The sequence below is a fragment of the Triplophysa dalaica genome, chromosome 19 (genome assembly GCF_015846415.1).
Source record: "Triplophysa dalaica isolate WHDGS20190420 chromosome 19, ASM1584641v1, whole genome shotgun sequence".
Taxonomy (NCBI): domain Eukaryota; kingdom Metazoa; phylum Chordata; class Actinopteri; order Cypriniformes; family Nemacheilidae; genus Triplophysa; species Triplophysa dalaica.
Window position 1 is genome coordinate 11,860 of NC_079560.1, and position 10,163 is coordinate 22,022.

General features: G+C 41.1%; 1 protein-coding gene across 2 annotated transcripts; it reads left to right on the top strand.

Annotated features, from left to right (window-relative positions):
* The first annotated feature begins 3,626 nt into the window (after positions 1-3,626).
* klhl8 (kelch-like family member 8) lies at positions 3,627-8,729 on the top strand. 2 transcript variants are annotated; one of them, XM_056731988.1, is made up of 10 exons: positions 3,627-3,689; positions 4,322-4,500; positions 4,685-5,233; positions 5,659-5,845; positions 5,918-6,061; positions 6,693-6,804; positions 6,947-7,115; positions 7,301-7,460; positions 7,546-7,747; positions 7,837-8,729. In XM_056731988.1, exons 2-10 carry the CDS (start codon positions 4,345-4,347, stop codon positions 7,958-7,960), a joined length of 1,803 nt encoding a protein of 600 aa, XP_056587966.1. In that variant the 5' UTR covers positions 3,627-3,689; positions 4,322-4,344; the 3' UTR covers positions 7,961-8,729. The 2 variants fall into 2 exon arrangements, with proteins under 2 accessions (XP_056587966.1, XP_056587967.1); XM_056731989.1 differs by having other exon boundaries at positions 3,639-3,706.
* Positions 8,730-10,163: the final 1,434 nt, after the last annotated feature.

Consider the following 10,163-nt stretch of genomic DNA (forward strand, 5'->3'; position numbering starts at 1 on the left):
ACCTGCAGAAACACCTCGGCTCGCTCACCCGACCTGTAGAAACACCTCGGCTCGCTCACCCGACCTGTAGAAACACCTCGGCTCGCTCACCCGACCTGTAGAAACATCTCCGCTCGCTCACCCAACCTGTAGAAATGTTGACACCCACTCACCAGACCTGTAGAAACATCACCGCTCTCTCACTAGACCTGTGGAAACCTTCCCACCCTCTTATCAGACCTGTAGAAACATCTCCGCTCGCTCACCAGACCTGTAGAACAATCTCCGCTCGCTCACCAGACCTGCAGAAATCTTGACACCCACTCACCAGACCTGTAGAAACATCACCGCTCACTCACTAGACCTGTGGAAACCTTCCCACCCTCTTATCAGACCTGTAGAAACATCTCCACTCGCTCACCAGACCTGTAGAAACATCTCAGCTCGCTCACCAGACCTGTAGAAACATCTCCACTCTAACCAGACCTGTAGAAACATCTCAGCTCGCTCACCCGACCTGTAGAAACATCTCCACTCGCTCACCAGACCTGTAGAAACATCTCCACTCGCTCACCAGACCTGTAGAAACATCTCCACTCTAACCAGACCTGTAGAAACATCTCCATTCGCTCATCAGACCTGTAGAAACATCTCCATTCGCTCATCAGACCTGTAGAAACATCTCCGCTCGCTCAACCTTCCCACCCACTTATCAGACCTGAAGAAGCATCTCTGCTCGCTCACCAGACCTGAAGAAACATCTCCACTCGCTCACCAGACCTGAAAAAACATCTCCGCTCGATCACCAGACCTGCAGAAATCTTGACACCCGCTCACCAGACTTGAAGAAACGTATCCGCTCGCTCACCTGACCTGCTGTAGCAGCACCCACATATCAGACCTGTAGAAACATCTCAGCTCACTCACCCGACCTGTAGAAACATCCCCACTCTCACCTGACCTGTAGAAACATCTCGACTCGTTCACCAGACCTGCAGGAACAGCTCCGTTAGCTCACCAGACCTGCAGAAATATGCTGACTCACTCACCAGACCTATAGAAACATCTCAGCTCGCTCACCCGACCTGTACAAACATCTCCACTCGCTCACCAGACCTGTAGAAACATCTCCACTCGCTCACCAGACCTGTAGAAACATCTCAGCTCGCTCACCAGACCTGTAGAAACATCTCCACTCTAACCAGACCTGTAGAAACATCTCAGCTCGCTCACCCGACCTGTAGAAACATCTCCACTCGCTCACCAGACCTGTAGAAACATCTCCACTCGCTCACCAGACCTGTAGAAACATCTCCATTCGCTCATCAGACCTGTAGAAACATCTCCGCTCGCTCAACTGACCTGTAGAAACATCCCCACTCTCACTAGACCTGTAGAAACATCTCCACTCTAACCAGACCTGTAGAAACATCTCCATTCGCTCATCAGACCTGTAGAAACATCTCCGCTCACTCAACTGACCTGTAGAAACATCCCCACTCTCACTAGACCTGTATAAACATCTCCACTCTAACCAGACCTGTAGAAACATCTCCACTCGCTCACCAGACCTGTAGAAACATCCCCACTCTCACCAGACCTGTAGAAACATCTCCACTCTAACCAGACCTGTAGAAACATCTCCATTCGCTCATCAGACCTGTAGAAACATCTCCGCTCGCTCAACTGACCTGTAGAAACATCCCCACTCTCACTAGATCAGTAAAACAAAAACCCACTCCCTGATAAGACCCACAAAAACATCGCCACTCACTCATAGACCTGCAGAAAATTGCCAATTTACAGAAACATTCAAATTAAAAAGCCTGTAGGAAAATCTCACTTACCAGACTTATGAAGACCTCACAAATACATACAGGACCTGTAAATACATCCCAACTCTCTCATCAGAACTGTAGATACACCCCAACTTGTTCACCAGACCTGCAAAAGGATCTCTGCTCACTCAATAGACCTGTAGAAAAATTTCACCTGTAAGAATATCCACATCACTCACTAGTCCTAGAAACACCCGCAGACCTATAGAAACAGAGTCGAGTGTCAAGCAATCACAAGTCAGAAGGAGCCACAAACATTAGCACTCCTCTCGACGACTAACCAAACTAGCAAACAAACGTTTCTTCTTCTTTTAATGGTGTTTTATGGCGGTTGGCAAACCAACTTTCGGTGCATTACCGCCACCAACTGGACTAGAGTGTGAAGCACTAATAAGCGTCTAGAAATTAACAACTTAAATAAACAATAAATGAGAGGAAAATAAAAACCTTTTATTTAAACATATTACTTTAAATTCTCCTGTCTACTCCTATAGCTTTAAAAATATTTCATAATAACACTATATATTTTATCTTGTTCTGCATGCATTTTCAATAGACTTTCCATATTAAATGATACAACACCCAATTTACTTACTTCCTTCATAAGTTATATTCTTTCCTTTACATATTTTATACATTTTATTAAAACATGTTCAATTGTTTCTGCCTGATCACAATAATTACATTTACCCGGCAAACGAACGTTTAAGTGATGAAGCACGTTTTAAAGCCCACGTTTTGCTCTCAATAACCAATCATTATCAGAAGCGTCCATTCAGCCAATGAGCTTTTAGAATCACTTCAGTGCGTCATCAGACCTGCTTGCTACAACGGGTGGATAGAAACTTTTAATTCAGCAGAAATATGGACATTATTGAAATAAACAGATTTGAAAACAAGTGAAAAGTAGATGTGTGTCACTGGTAAAGGATGTAATACAGGTAAGCGCGTGTAATAAGAGAAGCACCCGCGATGTTTGATAAGTTTGATGAAAAGCGTAAAACTCCCTCACTAACGCCTCTGGGTTAAAGCTGTTATAATGTTTGTGAGTTTTCACAGATGTTTAGTTTAAACCACCCTTTTTCTTAACACAGTCGTGTTTATGTAGCTCTTTGTCTGAAATTGCAGCATAAAGGTCGGTCAAAATTACACTCAAACATCAGATACACGAACTCACGATGTAGTGTCAGTAGGGTTTGTTAATCTAAACACAGTCACATTAAACATTACAAACGATACATTTAAACTTTTGACCTTTGAGGGTGGGGTTTAGTATTTTACAAAAGCCACGAGGTTAAAACTGCATAATTCTTAAGGGGAACAAAACCATGAAAAAATGAACTGGACATAATACAGCACAAGAAAATAATTGCCATCAACAACATTTTCACCAGGTGTATAGAGCCATTAAAGAAAAACACCAAATGTGGACAAAGAACTGAAAACTATTACCTTGGGTACAATTGTTCCAATAAAAGTTACTTTATAAAAACAAATTAAACTGTTTTGACATAACAGGAAAATACATTTAACAAATTGGTAATCGTAGCAAAAACTTTTTTGTGGGCTAACATCGATGAAGTATTTTCTATAAGTCATCTACCAATGAAAGATCTGGAAATCTGCTGTGTAAAAACATCTGGTGAACGTCTTTAAATTTGTTATATATAAAGTATTTCTGTGACAAGGACCAAACATAATTCCAACAAATTAAACAAAAGATTCGTTAAGGTTTCGAAGCACCGTGGAGCGTCTATCGAATCACTACTGTAGACAAGCATTATTAACTACAGTTCCCAGAATTCCTAGCGCGGACTAACCCGGAAATTCCGTCGGTTATTCCAGATTGAAAGTGCTGTTGTAGAAAATGAGGTAAAACAACCTAAAATGTATGTAGAATTTGATGTAATAATATGACGTTTTATTTGTTGTGATTGTGTGTATTTTAAAACGGTTTCATTTTTGCTGTGTTGATGATTCAGCTCGTGTTGTTTCTGTTGTTGTTGTTGATGTGAAGATCAACACATTTAGATAATCATAAAAAACGATTGAAGTATGTATTTCACTAAACGTCTTAAATCGCTGTTCGAGATTAATTTCTCTGTAATGTTATTCTCCAAAAATACAGCAACGTAATACATCTAACTTCTGTGTCGTTTAAGAATTTTTAATTTGTTGAAATGTCTCAAGTGTCACATATGATCCCACACATACCATTAAATTGCGAAGAAAGTGTTTTGTTCTCTTGTGTTTCTTTCTGTATGGTTTTTACAAATGTGAGCTAAAAGAGTGTGTGTGTGTGTGTGTGTGTGTGTGTGTGTGTGTGTGTGTGTGTGTCCATTCAAAAGAGCTGTTTCACCGAGATGATCAACAAAATGTAAATTCTGCATCCCTTACGAAAATTCCCCAGGATTTATTTATAGTGAAAGTTTAATAACCATGATGTACGCTGACTCTTGGTCTGTCGTCAATACTCTTCGCTGAAGTGTTTTTGTGTTGCATAGGTGTTGTCGTGTGTGAGCAAGACATGGTGCCGGAACATGGAAAGCAGCAGAAACGTTCTTCGGCCGACAGCGAGACGGACGGATCCTTTGTGTTTGAAGCACACGAGGCCTGGAGGGATTTCCACAGTTCCCTGCAACACTTCTATGAGAATGGTGAACTCTGTGACGTCACACTAAAGGTATTCAAGCACTTACATCAGGATTTCTCTGTGGACCCTGTTCACTGCACATTATCAAACACACTTGGTTTAATGATCCGATCAGTCTGAGTCATCTTCATGAACTGAAGGATCACTTATTACAATCAACTCTTCATATTTTCAAGTTTTCTTTCCTCAAGTGCATCTTGTGTTTTCATTGAAGGTCGGAAGCAGACTAATTCCATGTCACAAACTAGTTCTTGCCTGCGTTGTTCCATACTTCCGAGCCATGTTCCTCTCAGACATGGCCGAAGCCAAACAGGACCTGATCGAGATACGCGATTTTGATGCAGACGCCATCCAGGACCTGGTGCGCTTCGCGTACTCTTCGCGGCTGATGCTGACGGTGGATAACGTTCAGCCGTTGTTGTATGCGGCATGTATCCTGCAGGTGGAGCTGATCGCTCGGGCCTGTTGCGAGTACATGAAAGCTCATTTCCATCCCTCCAACTGTCTGGCCGTGCGAACGTTTGCAGAGAGTCACAACAGAGTGGATCTCATGGACATGGCCGACCGTTACGCCAGCGAACATTTCGGCGAGGTGGTGGAGTGTGAAGATTTCGTCAGCGTTTCACCGCAGCACCTGAAAACGCTGATGGCCTCCAGTGACCTTAACATTCATTCTGAAACTCAAGTGTACAACGCTGCGGTGAAGTGGCTGAAAGCCAATGTCAAGCATCACGAGCTCTGGCTGGATCAGATTCTTTCTCAGGTTAGAATTTTGCTTTGGCAAAGAGGGTGCTTCAGGGAATATGGTCACGCCTGTAGGTTGAATGATCACGCTAGATTGAACATCTTACATGCCGAACCTCCCGATTTTTAGAAACATGTTTGAGGATTTAGGTGCATCGCTTGAGGGCTTGGAATGCTGTACACAACCCGCTTGGGCCTCTGGTTTCCATATTCGCTGAAACGCCCTCTTAGTTTCGTGGAGTTCCAGTCAAGAGTAGCTTGTCCACTTGAGATGAAACCCGTTACAGGTTTGGTACAAACAATAACATCATACAGTACATCATATATACAGTAGAGCAGAGTTTTCAATTTGGCCTATTTCTTTGGATTTTTTGCTCCTACACAACCTTATGTGGACTAGTCTCGACTGCAACGGCGATTGCTAGCTTGTCTTTTGTCACACAGGTGCGTCTGCCGCTGCTGTCGGTAGATTTCCTCACGGCCACTGTGGCTAAAGAAGAAATGATCAAGACCAGTTTAAACTGCAGAGACCTCTTAGATGAAGCTCGCAATTACCACCTGCACCTTGGTATCAAAAGCGTTCCTGACTTTGAGTATTCGATACGCACAACACCCCGCAAACACACGGCAGGTGAGAAACGACCTGCTTCTTTTCCATCTGCTCACAGAGTCATCTTTAACAGAGACATCTTGCCTTTGATAGGTGTGTTATTCTGTGTCGGAGGACGGGGTGGTTCCGGTGACCCATTCCGCAGTATTGAGTGTTACTCCATCACTAAAAACAGCTGGTTCTTTGGCCCTGAAATGAACAGCAGACGCAGACATGTGGGGGTGATTTCAGTGGGAGGTAAGAACAACAAATAATAACATTCAACTCTGAAAAGTTACTTTGATGCATATGGCGGATGCTTTTTTCCAAATCGACTTACATTGCATTTGTTTCTGAGTATGTGCAATCCCTGGGATCCAACCCATGACCTTGACCTTGTTCTTTGGGTTTGGCATTGATCTTTTTGGTCTGAATTGTACAAAGGCTGGATAAGATGTGCCCTACCAGGAGAAATCTTAGGTTCACCTTCTCATTCTCTATTACTATTTTACTATAACTATTTTCCACCATTCATAAGAATAGACATAAAGTTAAAAAAAACATAAATGTTATTCAAAACGTGATTTTAAATAAATAAAAGCTGTTCAATGTTATCATCTTTAGTGAGTTTGCAGAAAAGTTCTCTTGTCATTTGGTGTCATTGACTTGAGGTCGCACCCTGAGATGCTTCTGAAACCCTTTTAAAGGAGTTCACATCTATTCTGAGGTCTTATTGAAAGAACGAAAGTGGATGATGGTTGACACATTTTGAGTTCAGTTGTGTTTCACCACAAGAAGGCTCAGCTCAGATGTTACCAACTGTACATTTACAGTCATTTTATGCATTACATCTTGTTTTGACTGAATATACACATGAATCAATCCACAGGGAAGGTTTACGCTGTTGGAGGTCATGACGGCAATGAACATCTTGGGAACATGGAGGTGTTTGATCCACACACAAACAAGTGGATGATGAAGGCATCTATGAATACTAAACGGTACAGTATCTCACAAATGTCCGACTGTGTGTCTGTCAGGATGGTTTTAATGTCGTCCTGTGGTTCACTTGTGCATTTGCTGAACGTTAAAGCAGTTAAAAGTTAAAGTTATTAAGAGCTACAATTGTTTACGTTGTTTCAGAAGGGGGATCGCTTTGGCTGCTCTGGGGGGTCCCATCTACGCTATCGGTGGTCTTGACGATAACTCGTGTTTCAATGATGTTGAACGTTATGACATCGAGTCAGATCGCTGGAGTGCCGTGGCCGCTATGAACACACCCAGAGGAGGCGTCGGTTCTGTGGCTCTCGGGGTATGACACACGCACAACAGTTACAGTAAAGAATGGGTATGACTTGATTTATTACACACAACTATACTCACACAATTACTAGCAATTGTAAGCATGGAAGAGAAAAATATCTGTCGCTCTATGGTGTCGATACTTCCAATCCATTATTGTCGGCAAGGTTCTTTGAGTAACATCGGCTCTTTAAGGGACATGTGTACGCAGTCGGTGGAAATGATGGGGTGGCATCACTGTCCAGTGTCGAGCGTTTTGACCCTCATCTGAACAAATGGACAGATGTGCGGGAAATGGGGCAACGGCGTGCTGGAAACGGCGTCAGTGAACTCAACGGTTGCCTCTATGTCGTTGGTAAACTTTTCGCTCGTACTTTATACCGTAGGTCACATGATGTGTTTGTAAAGCAGACTTGAGTAACGTGTGCATGTCTGTGAAGGTGGTTTTGATGATAATTCTCCATTGAGCTCAGTGGAGCGCTTCGATCCCAGGATGAACCGATGGCAGTATGTGTCAGAGCTGACCACACCGAGGGGGGGAGTCGGTGTTGCCACAGTGATGGGCCGGGTTTTTGCTGTGGGTGGGCACAATGGAAACATCTACCTGAATACGGTGGAGGCCTTTGAGCCACGAACAAACAGGTGAGAGATGAAGAAGGAACGTTTCATAGGAAGATCAGAAGCCATTTGAATCAGTTGGTAAAAGTTTTGTTTGTTTATGTGTGTTCTAGATGGGAGCTGGTGGGCTCTGTGTCTCACTGTCGGGCCGGCGCGGGCGTTGCGGTCTGTTCCACTCACATTAGTCAGATTCGAGACATCGGCCAGGGCTCCAGTAATGTGGCCGACTGCATGTAGCCACAATGTCACATCACACGGTTTAACTTAACAGTAAATACACAGCAAACACTGGACGTTCAAATATCTTGTGTTGTGTTTTAATTTCATCAATGGTACTGGAAGCTAACGTTCATTGTGATTTTATTGCTTTTGTGTTTGTATAGCTGCATAATGATGAGTGTGCTGAACTGCTTAATGCCTTTCACTTCTGTAAGATGACATTAGTTTAATAGACAGTGATTTCGGACTACTTGTGGAAATCTGTTTTGCATGTTGCAGTTGACATCAGATAAAAGCGCAAAGACTACTTTGTGACGATCACGTTGTGATCAAAGGTGTTTTTTGGCGTCTGTACAATCACAGAATCACACATTGAGAGATTCAAGCAGAGCATGTGCAGTTAGGGTAATGCAGTGGTGATCAATCCGGTTCCTGAAAAGTTTCTTTCCAAACACAATCTAACGGACCTGCCTGTGATTTTCAGTTCAAAAGTGAAACTATGATTGGCTGTTTCAGGTGGGTTTTATTCAGGTTGTGTCTATGATCTGCAAGAATTTAAAACTCCAGAAGCAAGACTGAAAACAAACGTTCTAGACTGGTATTTGTGTCAGTCAAATATGTGTGGGGGGGGAGAATCTCCTGCTTTTCACTGCCAAGCTAGATCTGCAAACTGAAATAGAAACTCAGACATGTGCTTTTATATGTCGCTTTTGTAACGGTGTTGTACATGTTTCTCTTTCATAGAATTTCCTTCAAACAATAAATATTTTTTCTTTTTTATAATGTATGATGTTTTCTTTGAGTGTGTTAATCTTATTTGAAACAGACTTTGAATTTTGCATAAAATAATTTGGTATCTTTATATTGTCATTCTGAGACAGAGTGGAAAAACATCTGAATATATGAATATTGAAATGTGTTTCTGCATTAAATGACGGTCAAAGATGGTACAAGGCAACAATAAATGTGACGGCATGCTGTTAATCTCAGAATGTTAGAGAGAGAGACAGAATCTGATATGTGCTCTTCTGAACTATGACAAATATTGGTTTCATACTCGTGTGAATTTCTTATAAAATTCATTCATACATTTGTACATGTATTGTTTTGCTTATGAGATTATTTATTTCAATCAGAATTTTTTTCATTGTCACATTTTAACAGTTAAATAAAGTAGCAAATCAAATATGTTTTCTTTTTTCCCTCGTGATACAAACATCATAGATCCTTTAAATGTATATGATACTTTCAGAACCGAAGTTTCATGACATCGTTAACTGTTAGACTGTGAATGTAATTATTTGACGTTAATTTATTTAGCAAATTATTTAACTGAATTGTGAAAAACCACTGACAGTGATAAATAATTGGAATTTTGTATATGCTTTTTTATTGTTTACTTGACCTTTGTCATTGTAAAAAAGGTTAAAGAGTGACAACGCAGATCTTATTTAAAAGATATGATCCTGAAATATGTGCTGCCATAATGAAATAACCTTTATTGGACTTTACATTTTAAAGGGATAGTTCACCCAGAAAAAAAAAGTAATTACCCACCCTCTTGTTATTTCAAACCTGTATGACTTTTCTTTGTTCTGCAGAACACAAAAGAAGATATTTTTGAAGAATGTTGATAACCGAACACCGGTGGCAGCCATTGACTGCTATTGTATGGACACAAAAGTTATGCAAGTGAAAGGGCTGCCATCCCTGTTCGGTCAACAACACTTTTCAAAATATCTTTTATCACAATATTTTATGTTCTACTGAAGAAAGAATCTCATACAGGTTTGACATGACAAGAGGGTGAGTAAATGATGACTGAATTTTTTATTTTTGGGTGAACCATCACTTTTAGTATGTTTGTGGTGTTAAACATTTTAATTGTAATTCTTATCTTTCTCAAGCCCAGCAGATAGCATCTGGAATCAAGAGAGAGGTTTTAAACTAAATAAATCATATCCAATATTTAAAAAATACTTCCTCAAGGTGGTCAAATTTCCTCAACTTAATTTTTATAGCGCTTTTTACAATTTTCATTGTTACATACTTATAAGTCATATTTATCTTGGTATTTTCAATCATATTTCCCAGCTGGTCTCCGTGAGCTAAACTCAATATGTTCTGGTGGTTTATAAGGGATTTAATGAACGGGAATTGGTCGTAATTTTAATCAACAATTACATAATGAAAGATTTTTGAAACAACAATTCATACTATT